The sequence below is a fragment of the Platalea leucorodia genome (genome assembly GCF_965183815.1).
Source record: "Platalea leucorodia genome assembly, chromosome: 6".
Classification (NCBI taxonomy): domain Eukaryota; kingdom Metazoa; phylum Chordata; class Aves; order Pelecaniformes; family Threskiornithidae; genus Platalea; species Platalea leucorodia.
The window spans coordinates 43,037,330-43,054,479 of NC_138828.1; the positions used below are offsets into that span (position 1 = coordinate 43,037,330).

At 37.7% G+C, this 17,150-nt stretch overlaps 1 protein-coding gene across 3 annotated transcripts in view; it reads left to right on the forward strand.

Moving 5' to 3' along the window:
* TLL1 (tolloid like 1) overlaps positions 1-17,150 on the forward strand; it is a gene marked incomplete at its 5' end in the record, with an annotated part of 139,947 nt that overhangs the window by 76,129 nt on the left and 46,668 nt on the right. For 2 of the 3 annotated variants that reach the window (XM_082314947.1, XM_082314946.1), the window contains 3 exons: positions 6,117-6,295; positions 7,987-8,092; positions 11,009-11,133. In XM_082314947.1, the coding sequence (XP_082171073.1) occupies positions 6,117-6,295; positions 7,987-8,092; positions 11,009-11,133 (410 nt within the window). Of the gene's footprint in view, positions 1-6,116; positions 6,296-7,986; positions 8,106-11,008; positions 11,134-17,150 lie in introns of those variants that run through there. The other variant, XM_082314948.1, reaches the window with a different exon arrangement.

Below are 17,150 nucleotides of genomic sequence, written 5' to 3' on the forward strand. Positions count from 1 at the left end.
ACGTCTTTGCTAGTTGAAGCATGTAATGTACATGAAGTCAATAACACAAGCATGTTAAAACTATTGAAATTGTATTAAATATTCTACAAGCTACAGTTTTAATAACCTATTGATTTGATTTAAGCTATAAATATTAATTAATGTTCTTTAGTTCTGCTTTGCAATTTTTCTCTATAGAGTTTCCACACAGTGGTAAACATGAAGACTAAGCAGAAGTGTTTAAACTGTTTTAAACTAAAGGATTTGTTCTGCCTTTTCATAGTTGCACGTAGTTATCCTAACTTTATTCTCATCAATCTCTTGCACTGCTGTCATGTTATATTCAGATCACAAAGGTTTTGAATTATAAATTAAAGTCCAGCATTTAAACAAATGTGTTTTAAATGTGTTGAGTCTGCAGGGTGTATTTTGCAGGATTATAGATGAATAGAAAACTAGACAGGTTAAAATTGGTTGCATGGTTGGGCTTGGAGCATTGTGGTTAATGGCTTGGAGTCAGATTGTGACTGAAAGTGCAGTACAGCAGGGGCCTATCCTGGGACCTGTCCTTTTTAACATCTTTATCAATGACCCATGAAGAGGTGAAGGTGCATACCCTCATCAAGTTTGCAGATGATGCCAAGTTGGGGAGGACCAGATGATAGGCTCAGTGGCAGAGCTGCCACCCAGAGGGACCCAGGTAGGCTGGAGGAACTGACCAACAGGAACCTTATGAAGTTCAACAAGGGCAAATGCAAAGCCCTGCACCTGCAAAGGAAGAGCAAGATAAGCTGCACACCGCTGGGTTGAGGAGCAGCTCTATGGAGAAGGCCATGGGGCAGCGAGCTGGGCAGAAGCTGCCCATGTGCCCTGGCAGCAAAGGCAGCCAACAGCATTGGGGCTGCGTGAACGGAAACAGAACTTGTGGCTTGAGGGAAGGTGTGGTCATCCCTCTCTGCTCACCACTTGCTAGATCACAGATAGACCCTACATGGAGTTGTGGGCCCCCAGTAAAAGAAAGATATCAATAACCTGGAAGGATGTAAGCACAGGACTGCCAAGATGCTTGGGAGCTAGACCACTTGCCCTATGAGGAGATGCTGAGGGTCCAGGGTTTGCTCAGTTGGAGAAGAGGTGGCTTCAGGGGGACTCAGCAGCAGCCCCCAGTTCCTACAGAGAGGGCAACAAGAAGAGGGAGCCAGGCTCTTCACGGTGGTGCTTAGTGGGAGAATGCAAGGCAAGAGGCATAAGCTGAAGAAAGAGAGAATCAGACTGAATATAAGGAACAAATTTTTCACAGTGTGGACAGCCAAGCATTGGAGCAGGTTGTTCAGAGGGGCTGTGCTGTCACCTTGGAGGTTTTTAAGACCCCATTGGATAAAGACCTGATCAACCCTGGTCTGACTTCGTATCTGACCCTGCTTTGAGCAGAAAGTTGAACTGGAGACCTCCAGAGGTCCCTTCCAACACAAATTATGCATAAATCAGTGGAATTTTATCCATATTTAGAGTCTGCAATGTGAATTTCCACAGATTGTGTGCATTTTATGCTTTTCTATTTTTAAAAAAACAATCAGGCATTGTCAGTGCATTTCATCTCTTTGCACAAGTTAAGGTCAGTATAGCATAATTACTGTAATGATGTACATGACCTTAACATAGGTAGGAAGGCCTAACTCATTAAGTTCACCCAATATGGAAATGGTGACATGCTTTTGCAGAACGTGGATTACTTCATCTGATTGATTTTTATGTTTTCTGCCACAGCTTCCTGTAGACTGCCAAAGTAAATCATAGAATCATAGAATGCTTTTGGATGGAAGGGACCTTTAAAGGTCATCTAGTCAATCCCCCCTGCAATTGGTAGGGACATCTACAACTAGATCAGATTGCTCAGAGGCCCATCCAGCCTGGCCTTGAATGTTTCCAAGGATGGGGCATCTACCACCTCTCTGGGCAACATGTTCCAGTCTTTCACTACGCTCATTGTAAAAAATTTCTTCCTTATATCTAGTCTGAATCTACCCTCTTTTAGTTTAAAACCATTAGCCCTTGTCTTATCGCTACTGGCCCTGCTAAAAAGTCTGCCTCCATCTTTCTTATAAGCCCCCTTTAAGTACTGAAAGGCTGCAATAAGGTCACCCCACAGCCTTCTCTTCTGCAGGCTGAACAACCCCAGCTCTTTCAGCCTTTTCTCATAAGAGAGGTGCTCCATCTCTCTGATCATTTTTGTGGCCCTCCTCTGGACCCTCTCCAACAGGTCTATGTCCTTCTTTTACTGAGGACCCCAGAGCAGGAGGCAATGCTCCAGGTGGGGTCTCACCAGAGCAGAGTAGAGGGGCAGAATCACCTCCCTCGACCTGCTGGCCATGCTGCTTTTGATGCAGCCCAGGATAGGGTTGGCTTTCTGGGCTGCGAGAGCACATTGCTGGCTCATGTCCAGCTTTTCATTTACCAGTACCCCTAAGTCCTTCTTGGCAGGGCTGCTCTCAATCCCTTCATCCCCCAGCCTGTACTGATAACGGGGATTGCCCTGACCCAAGTGCAGGACCTTGCACTTGTCCTTGTTGAACCTCATGAAGTTCACACAGGCCCACCTCTCCAGCCTGTCCAGATCCCTCTGGATGGCATCCCATCCCTCAGGCATGTCGACTGGACCACTCAGCTTGGTGTCATCTGCAAACTTGCTGAGGGTGCACTTGATCCCGCTGTCTATGTCATTGATGAAGATATCAAACAGCACTGGCCCCAGAACGGACCCCTGAGGGACACCACTCGTAACTGTTCTCCATTTGGACATCGGGCCATTGACCACTACCCTCTGGATGCGACCATCCAGCCAATTCCTTATCCACCGAACAGTCCACCCATCAAATCCGTATCCTTCCAATTTAGAGAGGAGGATATTGTGGGGGACCTTACAGAAGTTCGGATAGATGACATCCATAGCTCTTCCCTCGTTCACTGATGTAGTTACTCCATCATAGAAGGCCACTAGGTTGGTCAGGCAGGGCTTGCCCTTGGTGTGCCAAATGCCACATCTTAGTCCTTACTTCAAAGTGTTCAGAGATAAGGAACAACGTTTTCTAAAAGACTTGAAGTCTGGAACCTAGGAATTGTGTTTGACAAATTTATTCGGTGTACATAATGCAACTGCCTATGACAGTGAATTGGGAATTTTATCCTGAGGACAGAAGGTCTTTAATGGCTTTTTAAATGAATGAACTTTTCTGAGAATGAAGAGTTACTGCAAATTCTGCTACCTTTGGCTCAGAGTACAGTGTGTACTCCAGCATTCCCTCTCTAATTGGATAAGACAGTAAATCACACTGTGTAGAAGGTTTAAAAAACCAACAACACAAAACCAACAAAAAACACCCAACAAAAACCCCCAAACCTTCTTAAGGATCCAAACACTTTTCTCCCCAGGGTGAGCACGAGTGAATAAGAGAGTGTATGAACTATGGTAATTTCCTTATTGCACAATAGAAACATATTCAAGTAGTAGAGTGACAAGTGAAAGATAAAAACCCAGGTAAAAATTATATTGAAAATATCTGTAGTGCTTTAATTATGCTTACATATTCACCTGTAGCCATAATATTTATTCTGCAAACATGCAGTCTGAAAAATATGTTAAGCAATACCATGTCAGCATGTCAGGTGCAAAGGTGAAATCCACTGTGGAATCATGAGATAAAATGGTATAACTGCTCTAAATTTTTATTTTAATCTTATTTCTGCTATCTGTTGCTCCTTCTTATCACATATGCTGTATTTTTAGGGCACATCTTAAGGTAGTTTTTCCATTACTATTATTTATATCAGTGTTTATAATAATATTTCTATATCATAAATATTGTAAATAGTAATTTTGTGTTAATACAGTTTATATAGAGTGATGGAAATACACAGAGCAATACACAGGTGTTCTTTATTTTCTTTTACTGTGGTGTGAAACAGTAGCACATAAACCCTGCAACATTGACAATGGCACAGAATTATAACAGGGAGTCTAAATTGCCATTGGTTTTATTTATCTGCCTTGAAGAGAGCTATCAAGGGAAGACACCTTAAGAAGTTAATTAAACATGATATTGCACAACTCTAGCTGAAGCACTGAGCCTAATTCAGTGCTTTGACCTAAAAGGGTGACTCACACCTATCCTTGGAACTATCTAAAGCAGGGAGAAAAGAGTTAACTTATTTTGAGGGTAGGAATACTTGAGAAGCAGTTAAGATAGCAAGGAATGATTGTAATGTGAACAATAGTTTTTCCCAACAGTATTTTCAAGATAGCTTCAAAATTCTTGATACAACCCTCCTAGGCTGTTGTAGTAATATTTTCCTCTATAAAGTAACTTGTGTGGTCTTTATAATTTTAAGATATTATTATCATTTTTTGGTATATCTATCCTTGATTTTAGCCTTTTGTGCAAAACCAGTGTATGCTTATTAAGAACAGGTATTGTGAACTAAAATGCTATGGCTGTACTTCTCTAATATTCGTATTTTCTGTATTTCTCTAATATTCATATTTAAAAATTCTAGTTGTATTAGATACTAATAAAAATCAGTAGAGATGACCAACCAAGAGTGACTCACCAGCCAACTAACCAAAGTGAAAAGTCTTTTTGCCACCACAAAACCTGAAAAGGAGAAACAAGCAAATGTTGTCTGTAGAATTTAATCTGCTATCGGTATTGCTCCCGTAGCTGTTCTTCCTTTATTGCCCACAGAGGCACATGAAGGGATAGGATCATTCTCCACACTAGCATCGACCTCCTCAAGGACCAAATATATTCTGCTATGTAAATGTTGCATCAGAAAACTTTTTTTTTTTTTTTTTAAAAAGGGGGAGGAGGGAGACGGTGGAGGTGATCTGCTCAGTACAATTCCATTCCACCTGACAGACTGCAGAATTTACAGAGTAGAGATGGGAAGTCAGGCTTTTATGAGGGAATATAGTGCTGGCTTGAAATATTTAAGCTCTTCAGAGGTGACAGAGAATCAGCTTATGAAACCTGAAATTGTCTTCCATTTTGGTAGGATTTGCTTTACTCTCCATTCTCTCCTTTTGCTACCATAGTCAGCAGACTTTTTTTCTAACCAAAAAGCAGATGTCTCAGATAAATGCTGACAGTGTGAACACTGAAAAGGGCATCTCTATTCCATAAGTTTACATTGGAATCATGGAAGTGCAATGGAACAAGAATGAAACATGAGAGCAGTTGCAAAACGGGTTGGGTTTTTTTTGAGGGTTGTTTGTGTTAGGTTTTTTCTTGTGACTGGGACTTAAGGTTCCTATTACAAGAAAACAGGAATGGGAGAAAAAAACGGTTTGCACATATCCAGAGCATTCAACTTCCTAATTTACTGTTGTTGCAAATGACATTGTATATCACCCATATCCAGAGAAACAAAAAATGAGGAGAGATTGTACAGTGACGTCACAGGTTTCCACATCTCATTCAGGATATCTTCTGTATTTTCAACTGCATGCTAAGGGAATCTTTTAAAGGACTACTATTTCACTTGCAGAATTTCTGCACCCTTTATAGATGGAACTAATGAAGTAGCATGACTTTTCAGATCAAAATAAAGCAAACTTATCAGAACTGAGTGACCAAGAGTCTGGTAAGTGCTGTCAAGACACACAGCAGAAGTATGGCACAGAAGAAACCTTGCTTTTACTTATTCTTTCCGCTTCTCTCTGCATACCTCTTGAGTGTGCACGAGTAAGAAAGCAATGATATGCATGGGTGAGATGGTACTTCCAGTCAACTTTATTTTTATTGATTCTTTGGGTGAAAAGAAGTTCCTGTGTCATTCTGAGGTACAAGGCCACAAGTGACAATTCCAGTGGTCGCAGCTAGCATCTTTTAAGAAGACCTTGAATAAAAAAACCCAAACAAACAAAAAAACCCAAAACCAAACCCAAAAAAACGTGTGCTTTATTAGGTATTCTGAATAATAAGTTGCTCTTGCACTAGAGCTACAGAGTGCAGAAATTGCATAGTGCATTGTTCTGCTGATTTATTTTTATATAATATTTTCTCATATTTTAACTGAATTTCCTGTATGGTCTGTAGAGATATGCATGAAAACTTTCATCTGTGTTTGTGTTTTAATTACAGGTGCTGTTCTTATGTGGGTCGAAGGGGAAATGGTCCTCAGGCTATATCTATTGGCAAGAACTGTGATAAATTTGGTATAGTTGTCCATGAGTTGGGTCATGTGATAGGTTTTTGGCATGAACATACACGACCAGACCGTGATGACCATGTCACCATCATTAGAGAAAACATCCAGCCTGGTGAGATATTCTGATAAGTATTTTGGAAAAAAAAAATCTGTTTATTTTTGGTGTTTCCTTCATCTGCTCAGCTCTCTTAAAACTGAATGCCGAATAGCAGAAATGAACTGAATAGCAGAAATGAGCATGTATGTCTGCTATTCCTCTTAGCTAGACTGATCTCAAGCTGATTCACAAATGAAATACTGCAACTAAAATATAATCTTTTCTAAAGATCTGGCCAAGTAGCAAGCCATTAAATAGTACTGGCTAGAAGGAGAGAAATAATAATCATGCTCAAAAACTTTGAAGGAAGCCATTGCTCTTAAAGCCCTTTAAAAGTCATGTTTCTGTGCTTGAGAAGGGGCTTTTCTTTTGCAGTCTTTACTGAATGATAAGTAGAAACATGTCAATAGCTTTTTACCTGCCCAATAGGTTTAGAAACTGAGGACTTTGAATCTGTGACAAAGATGGGCACTGTTCCCACGGTTTCCAAATTACTTGTTCCCTACAGAGCTTGCAGCTTTAGCCAGTGGCCTTGGTGTTGTTGAGACAAAGCATCTGAGGAACCTGAGAACTTTAAACTGTGACTGTCATCTCTTTGTCAGTCTAGTTGTTGTGCCCACACTTGTGTTGTGTGGGCAAGATGGGAGGGAACGAGGCATGTTTCATTTGCAATGTTCATAAATGTGCATGGTATTTGTGAAACACTGTTTTGGACTTATGGGAATTCTCTGCTCAAGAAGGGGTGAAATCAGAAATTGTCCAATGATAGCTTGGAGTATTTGTCTGTTCCTATAGAAAATGTTTTAAAATGAAATAGATTTGAGATGCAATAAACCTTTGTCACCTCAACTAGGACTTGGAAGATGACTGACAGCTGATAGATACTCCCACAAGTCTCTGAAGTCCTGAAAGGGCATGTGTATCCAAGCCTTCCTTCTGTTCTTTCTGTGTTATTGCCTTGTGTAGATGCCATAAGTGCTCTTCCCCTATGCTTTTTCTGTGATGGGGAAAATAAGCTGCAGTACCATCCTCAGCCTCCTGCTCTCTTCTTTCAGTTGTCTCTCTAGTTTCTGGCTGAAACCACTTGTGGTGTGGCATGAGCTTGAGGATCACTAAATGGGATCAGGAAGTCATGACGACCAAGACATTTGGGTTTTGTTATGTTATGCAAATTATGTTGGTTAATAATGTTAAAGCCACTGCAGTTTTTTTGCAAGACACCAATGGGAATATGCATTGGAGTAAGGGGTGCTTTGCATCTCTTAATACACTGATGACGACAAAAAACTTCTGGTCTGGAATTATGAACTAAGTATAAATCTTTTGTTTCTCTTCTCCTTTCGTTAAGTTGCAACAGCTGTCTCTTGAAAGTGTGACTTTGTAGTGTTTGAATTCCATTCTGGAATTAAGAACCAAGCCAGCAAATTTTATGGATTCTACATGAAGTGCAACATAATGTATGGAGCCTTTATGTGGGTTAGGTGAATGAGGACAGTCTTTCTAAAGGTCAAATAACGGGATTTGATGTGTGTTTTAGAAGACATCTGCCCTCTTGGTTAATAAAATCACACAGTTACTCCCAAATGGCTGAGATTTATGAATGTCAGTGAGTGATTAGGTTAGGATCTTTGTTGTTTTTCTTTTCCTGTTTGGTTTTTATCTTCACAAAAAAAAGATATTAAACTCTAATTATCAATCATTCATAGGTCAGGAATACAACTTCTTGAAGATGGAGCCTGGAGAGGTGAACTCCCTTGGGGAACCATATGACTTTGACAGCATTATGCACTATGCCAGGAACACCTTCTCAAGGTTGGAGTCTCAGGTTATACCTTTTGACTTTTAATTCTATTCTCTCTGTGAATGCCAAGAACTATGCTTTTTTAAGTATTCAAAATCACTTAAAATATCCCTTGCAATACAGTATTCTTACAGCAAAGTACAGCTTGTTTATTTTAAGTCAGAATAATTTAATTATCTTTTTAAACACAGTTCATTTCTGTTCAGTTTCAAAGCAGCCTTTTGATCTTGCTTCAGTTCTTTAGATTTTAAGACAAGATAATTTGGAAATATAATTTCATATAATACTAATTATCTTTTTGTCTCCACAAAAATTTCCATTTAGAAAAAACAAATGAGTGAAGTGTTTAGGAACTCTACATGTAACATGATCTGTTCTCTTAAAGAGAAATCTCCTTTGATGCATAATGTCTGAGTAACTAAGGATTATGTGAGTAGAATATGTTATGGTATTAGGGCATGTACCATGCAAGCCACAGCCTTTGCAAAGGACTGCAGTCAACCATTTATAACAGAAGCTGCAATCTCTTCTCTATTGTTTGTACAGATTGTTACTGTCATCAAAACCATATAGTAAAGAGTTCTCGTTTGGCTCTGGCCTGTTGCAGGCTGATCCATCCCCAACTCCATAGTAACTCACGTGGGGCTTGCTCTGAAACTCTGCATGGATGTGGGGAGCTGTACAATGGGCTGTTCCCATAGGCTAGCCCTACTCTGGAGAATAAGTGAAGGAGGAGTCTGTCACCCTGTCTCCTGTTATGTTTCATACCAAGTCACAGTTAGGCTGATTACTCTAAAACTACCAGAGTAATGTAAATTAAAAGAAACCTCAAAATACCCCCAACAAAAAATGTTAGTTTGAAAATTTGTGCTTAGATTTTTTTTGTCCAATTTGTGCATTTTAAAGCAAAAATACTAGACAATCTGAGACTGAAATATACTGAAGACCACCAGAAACCTTACCAGCCTTTGCAAATTTCTTAAGCTTGTTCTCCTCAATATAAATGATATTATTAAAAAAAAAAAAAAAAAAACCAACAACCAAACCTACCAAAGGGTGTATTCAGCATGCACATAATTCACCCCGGAAGAGCATGGGAATGAGCCATATGAGGTAGATGTTAGTCACATTGCTTAATCCAGTTACAGATACATTACTTTAAGGAAGAGATTATAAGAACCTATATAAAATAGAGTAATTTAACAAGCTGGAACCCTCCAGAGTCCTAGGGCACAGACAACATCAAGATAATTTGATTTGTGGGCCCTGATCTCACCAGTTTCCAAGCTGGCAAAAACTGAGTGCCATGAGTAGGCATGCCCTGCCCTAAGGTACAGGAGGTTGTTACTTCATATTGTTTAAAAACAACAAGGAAACACTTGAGGTCATGTATCGATTTGCACTGAGTTATCTTGAAAGCATGAGTTGTGCTCAGTGTGGCATATTGCCAGCTGTTTGTTGTTAGACTTTACTCACCTGGATAAGTAGTAGAAATCACAAAACATCATAAAGTTCTAGTCACACACAATGATGTTGTTCACGCTGTGTTAGAACTGTTACAGGTTGTTCCCTTATTAAAGTGCTAGGGCATTTAAGAGAGGATTGCTTAGGGCATTTAAGAGAGGATTGCTTTCACATTTTTTCAAAATATGAATAGCATCAGTTTTAGGTTGTACTAAAAATCAGTAGAAAATAAAATGATAATTTATAGATACAAACACTTTTTTTAAATAATAATGTGCCTTATTTCTAGAAATTGAATAACGCCTTAAGTAGTTTATTTCACCGTTTAGATTAAGGTAACATCCTGAGATGATTCTTTTTTTGCAAAGTTTTTAGTGATGCCACAAGAAATCTGACTGAGTAAAGAGAGCAGTATGTACCTGCAATAGTCAAAATGGTTCATGTATTATAATTTAAAAAACAATCTGTATTTCTAAATAGTATTCCTAACTACAAAGATCCTTACTGTTCATTCATTTTTGGACCTACATTATGCCTGAAAATACCAGTTTTACTTTTCAATAAAAGCCCTACAAGTATACCAAAAAGAATTAAAAAAATAAAGAACAAGAGAATACAGAAACATATTCATCTGTTAACTTCCATTTTATGGGATTTGAGGGATTTTCAAAGTCTGTAACATGATAATAGAACTTAGTTTTGTACCTTACTCTTTTAAAATTTATTTGAGACTACCAAAATATTTTGGATCATATTTAAAATTTGGGAAATTTTGAATAAAACTGCACATTTGGAACAAGTGTGCTTCTTTATTACGTCTAGTCATTTAGGGTAAATGTTGTTAAAAACACATATAGTAAGTTGATATATTTTATTGTAAAGGAAGCAGAGGCTGGCAAGCAAACATTTATGTTTCAAAAGCAGCAGCAGCTAGAGTAGAGTTAGATATAACACCTGACAGAAGAATGACTGGCAAGTGTCCTGACTTTAGCTTGTCTTACACATGTAATTCAGACTTTAAGACTTCCCTTAAAAACTTTGTTAGAAATAGGAACTTTATGATTAAGAATTTTGTGATAGGACCTAATTTATGTATTTTTATATACTTTTATATTTTTTTTTCAATATAGCAAGAGCTTAACAGTGGTGCCTTTTTCCTGTGTAGTCTAAATAGTAGTAAGAGATTTCCCTCCTGTTGTCTAACAGAAATATAAAAGCTGATATGTTAATTGATGCACTGAAAGAAGATTCTTTTTTGATAACTCTGCATAAAATTTGCCAACCTGAGGAATTTTTATGACTTGTTTTCTGTATTTAAAGTTCTGCATTTTACCCTCTTAATTATGCCAAATGTAAATTCTAGATTTACAAAATAGTGTTATAGATTCATAAAACTCAGGCAGTTTTATGACAGAAACCTGATAGGGTTTTTTAGGGTCTATTTTTATTTTTATTTTTTTTAGGGGCATGTTTCTGGATACCATTCTCCCTTCCCGTGATGATAATGGTATACGACCTGCCATTGGCCAGCGTACTCGTCTAAGTAAAGGAGATATTGCACAGGCAAGAAAGCTGTATAGATGTCCAGGTATTGCACCACAAACAAACAAAACCCACATAACTAGCAACTGTTTGACTTGTTGTTCAAGAGGAATGATACGTTTTTTGAGTCAGGTGCTTAGTAGTCTATTTCCATGTTGGGAACTGATGTAGGCAGTTCAAGAATTGAATTATGAAAAAAATCTTATAGGTAAGGTCTCTGGAATGCAAAGTACTTAAGGACAGACAAACTATATGAAACAACACTTAGTTTCATGACATTTCAGTCTTTGTTGTCATTAGATGTTCAATGACTAGAAAAAAAGTTGATGTTTAATATCACTTCTGGTTTGCATATTGACTGGAGTCTGTTTTTATTTCAGTTCAAGTAGAGTGCAGAAGGAGCAAATTAAATTATTGCAATCAGCTCTGAACACATTACATTTTTTGAAAATTTGACAAATAACAAGCCAGGACAACTAAGTTGTAAACTCTTTTATTAATGAACTGATTAGATTTTATTACAAACTTTATACAGTTGTAAGAGTTACATTTAGTATTTGAATATCTTCTGCCTAATTCTAGCATCCTAGAATTTCAATTAATATTAATGTTTTATCTCAAAATAGTGTTGGGGTAGAGTTGCTCTCTGTCTCAAGACATGAATAACAAGGCTGGAGTAACCCAGAGTCAACCCTGTGGTTGCTCTCTTGTGCTAGTTCTTCTCTATGCGCCGGCAAAGTGGTGGAAATCTCAAAGCAAAAGGTTTTACTTTCCTTGCTCTGGTTATAGCTGAGACCAGTTTTAACCTTTGGTGTAAACTGAAGCAGTTCAGAAGTGACATCTCAGCCAGAATTTGCCAGCAAGGTCCTTGCAGGAGGCTAGACATACCAGCTCTGTGCCACGTAGATTTTACAGCCCTCCTGCTCCTCATGGGAATTAATGAAGTCTCAGTAACAGTTTTAAGTCAGATATATGGCTACTTTTTACCACCTGATCAATGTAGAAGGACTAAAAAGAGGGATCAGGACTGCAGTGATGGAGCTGCTTCAGATTTGTATCAGCAGCAGTGAGAACTACTGAAGATCTGGGGCATCTGATGTGCATTCGATGTATACTGTACAGCTGAAATATGCTTTTCCTTTGTGCTGCAAGTACACTGAATCATAATCTATATACCAAGAATATGCACAGTGTTTCTGGGCCTACCAGAGGAGAAACCACTTTAACATCTGTTCTTTAACAACTGTTCCTTTTGGAATAATTTTTGTTCTTTCTTTTTCGTACCGCAAGTACTTGAATAATGGCATTCTTCTTGGCAGCATTATTTCTAATAAGAGCATATAGAGAGCAACAATTTCATAAACACAGGGAATATGTGTATTTTTTGATAAAAGACAATTTTTGGAGATAAAACTAGTCTACAGAATCAAAACTACTGTGAAAATAGCTAGTATCTTATGATCACATTGACTTAAGAAAGAAAAAAAAAAATACAACCTAGCCTGTTTCGTGTGTCTATAGTACTCTAACATGCACTTTCAGTCAATCAAAAAAGACACAATGTGCTTTTTGAGCCTATGTTTAAATAGTTGTTCAAAGAAAATGTCCTTTTTGTATAATTCATGAAAATGTGTAATGATGAGTTATTATTTCTTTCAATGTCTTGAAAGTCTTGTTGAAAGTTACTTTCACATTGTTGTAAAACCATGGTTGTTCAGCAGTAGTGTGTACCGTAAAAGTAAGTTATTTTTTGCAGCACTGGTGAACACACTTTGGAGGGATAATAAAAATGAATGGTGGTTGCAGGATCATTCTCCTTTTCTGGCGCTTTGCTTTGGCAAACTTTGGGATAAAAGACATTGGTTTTCTAACCTTACTGAGATGAGCCAGTCCAAAAAAGAAAGTGAGTTTTAAGAGAGAGAAAAAGACAGAAGGTTTTGCTACAAATTTTAAATAGCATACTATTTAACATGCTATTTTTTTCACTTGATATTTTTAATAGAAGCTACATAACTGAATAACACAACACAAACTTAAACATCCAATAAAAAAAGGAACCCTCTGAAAGTCGCACAGTACTTGTGATCTAATAAATTTTTCAGCAAATAGCGAGACTGAAAATTCAGATGTTAAACTTCTTTGGTTTTATGAAACGAATCATGTGATCATCGTAGTATATGGCAATAAAATCCCTGACACTGTTGTTTTTGGAGGTGTGTTGTATTTCCTATTTCAGACAAAAGATGTTAATCATGATGTCTGCTTATGGTAAAACAGCAGTGAATATTTCAAACATTAATAACATCTGTATTGTTTCATGTGTTCATTTCTGTTGCCTTAAACGTAATACAATGAAAATACAGAAAACAGTAACTTAAATAAATTGGTATTTTCCAGAGATACACACTTCTTTGATAAAGGATTTTGCGGTATTGTCCATGTTTTGTTTGGAATTCTAGCTATTCCTGCAAACAGTTTCTGGTCCAAGAAGCTTGCTGCATTTTCTGGGGCCTGTGAACATGAAGTTGAGCTCAGGGCTGCTGGAGAATACAGCTGATCCTCACAGTAGTGAGGCAGCTGAACCTCCCGGGTTGTTTTAGCTAGTCAGGATATTCAGGGTCATTATTCAGGAAAGGGCTTAGTGACCAAGAAACAGTTTTGAGCTTGGTGAAGCCAAGGCATGAGATTTGATAACTTGTCTTTCATCAGCTGAGTAAGTGCGAGGACTCAACAACCTAGCAACAGCAATTTTTTTCTTTTTTTTAACTTTTTCTTAGGATTTTTATCAAAGGAAAACATAATTGCTCATAAGGATCTGTTACATTTTAATACTGAGTTACATTGTTACACAATAGAATAATAAGGAGAAAGTAAGCAACTAAGTTGAGGGTCCTTCCTCTGCCAGTCTTATTTTGAACTTTGTTTGAGTGTCTTGGATCTTGAACTTCAAGGCTAGATGTACTACAACAGTTTTCAGACTGTCTAACAGAGTAATAGAATATGTTCTGGTGTAGCTACTAAAATTTCAAGACATGTCTACCTTAATAGTTCTATATAGGAATTGCAGTTGATTTAAAATGTATATGTAGTTTTATAGAAGCAAGAGAATAAGAAAGGGAAATTATGGAGGAGGATACTGTTAGGCAGAAAGAGAGGACAAGAAATAGGCGGGTAGAGTGGGACTGAATAACGGATGGGAAAGGAGGCTCAGACTGGCAGGAGAAGGCTGTTCAGAGGAAGATAAGGTGGATGGAAGGAGTTCAGCAAATTTACAAATTGCCAGGGTCTGTGACAGTATGTGTGGAAGAGAGCAGATGAAGAATACCTAGCCTGACTCTTTTTTGTGCTGTTCTCACTGTTCCTCAGGCTTAACTTTCTTCTATCGCTATTACATTAGAAAAGAGTGTTCGCCTTCAAAAGTCAGCCTTTATTCACTACATAAGGCAGATTAAGGTTTTTAGATTAAGACTGTTTCCCTATAACTATAAAGGGGAATCAAGTCAACAGTAAGACACTGAGTTTGTACTAAACCATTTTAAGTTTTTGATTTAACAAGTACATTATCAGCACCAGATATTTTTAGGACTCTGTGGCAGCTATATATGCCATATATGTACAGATGTACAGACTTGGGTCTAAGTAAATAGTATTAAAGATCTTAATTCTCTTTGGAAAAGGGTAAGCTTAAATTAGCCATATATGACAGTATGTATTTGCTAGTGGTATGGGCAGAGGAATGGGAATTGGTTCCCTAAGTGTCTTGGAGGATCTGGGCTTTATCATTTGCAGATTTCACTATAATCCTTAATGGAACTTGACCGTGTGCGTAGGGCAGCCCAGAGAGGTGTTATACACAGACTGTGTAATTAAACACTGCCGCAGAGTTCACTGGTAGAAATTGCTTTGTATAACCATATAATCTACCTGCCGCCTGCACCCATTGCTAATCTTTACAAGGAGAAGCAAAAATAGTTTCCCATTCCTTACCACTGAAAGGCTTATCAGAAGTCTAACCTTCTCAGGCAGTAAAACAGATGGGAGGTGGTTTTTATGGTTGGAGTGTGTGTGGGGAGAGCTGAAGTGGCATTTCTGCAAGTGGTCTAGCCTAATAAAATTGATATAAGGCATGACATTTGGGAGGGGAAAAAAGCATCAGAGAAAACATTGGCAATGGTAATTATTAATAATGGAATAAAAATGTACAAATGCTTTATAAAGCAGAGGTGTGTAAGAGTGAAGTTGTAATTCATTTCTTCTGACATGAAATATACTAAGATTAGTTCTTAGGAAATTTAACTAAGTGGCCCTTACCACTCATTTTCCTTCTACATTTCTTTCCCAAATTTGACTCCATTACTAATGCACCATCACACGGTGAAATGTTTATAACACACCATTTTATAAGCCTAATCATGAATACCGTAGTTGCCACAGTCCAATTACAGAGAAAACCTTTACATTCTCTAGTGACAGAATTTTAACTATTTCAATATACCATTGACCCATTGCAGAGGAATGTGCTTTTAAACAAGAAATGTCCAAATATCACCCTGTCTATAGCAGCTCTGGAAGCCAGCCTGGAACTCAGATCCCATAGATAATTAATTCAATTTGATTGGTATAAGCTGTTCTTGTTGTAGTTCCCTTGAGTAACCAGGAATTGTAAATTTAATGGTAAATATGGTGAAAAACATAAAGCCCAAACACATTTTATAGATTCTAATTGTGTTAATTCTTAGTAGAAGTTGCCCAATTACAATTTTTCTTATGCTTCCCTTAAATGCAGAGATATTTATGAAAATTTTTATTTGATAGAGAGCTTCCAGGTATTTAGTATGGGTATAAGTTAAATTGTTGTATTAACTAACTTTATGCTATAATTCCTAGAAAAAGAAAATGTTCCATGACACCTTTTGCAACTTAAAATCCATGGTTTTAAGGCTACATACAACTTCTGTATATGGAGCACAGAGTGTTATCAATATTCTGGAGAAAATAATCCTGCACTCTGTATAAGAGAGAAAAATTCTGAAATGTTTTAAGAAATGTAAAGCTATTATGCTTAAATCATTGATGTGTTTACTTTTTTAACGGGGTAATTTAGGGACTTTAATAGAGTAGGGGGTAGTTACACCAGGGTCTTTATCCTCTCTTACTAATTGCAAGGCTGCATTTGAACTGATATGTCCCACATACTTGATTGCATTTTGTTTGGTTACATACTTCATATTATGTGGGTGTGTGCATTGCATGACTTCATAATCAATATTTGTGAGTTGAAGTTACAGTTAATTGGAAAAAATGCAATGTGAGCAGAAGAGATTTGACAAACAGCATTCCTCATCTCTCATCATGTAATCTCCTCAAGGCTGGCTTAGTAACTGTAGTGTTGGTGAAATAGTTGTAGCTAGAGCAAACAGAAGACGTACTAAAGCTTGAAATATGGTTGTATGCTTTGTAAGAGTACGCTGATGCAGTGTAGTCTCAATTAAGCCACGCATGGGGGGAAGAACAAGAGAGGGCTCTAAAAGCAGTGTGCAGAATACTTGGATCCTTACAGATCTCCTGAGTCGTGCATGCATCTGCTGCACAGGGTATCTCCTTTTTGGGCTCTGATTTCTTCTGCTCCTGTACAAGTCAATGATTTTACTCTTGGCCTTCTCTTAAGTGCTTTATGTATGCATTGTAAGCTACGATACAGTTCACTAGCGCTGGGGGAACCCAGTGCAGTACTCTGCAATTTATTTAAGTTTGCATTTATTGCTGTGTTAAAAATAAATTGTGGTTAATTATGGATATAGCCTTTTCACTGAGAAGGCTTTGTACAGAAATAATTATTTAGCACTGAATACCTTTTTTGTATGTGTCATTTGCTGTGGCTGCCTGCAATTTTTTAAAGATAAAACCACATTTTTTAAATGAGGGGAGGGAAAGAGTTTCTTTTTTTCTGTCTGATTCCTAAAGAACACGTTGACACTGACTTTAGCCATTAAATTTTTCAGGGGCTGCTCCAATCTTTCTTTTCTCTCCTCATCACAATAACCATTTCAGTGTCAGAGAGCA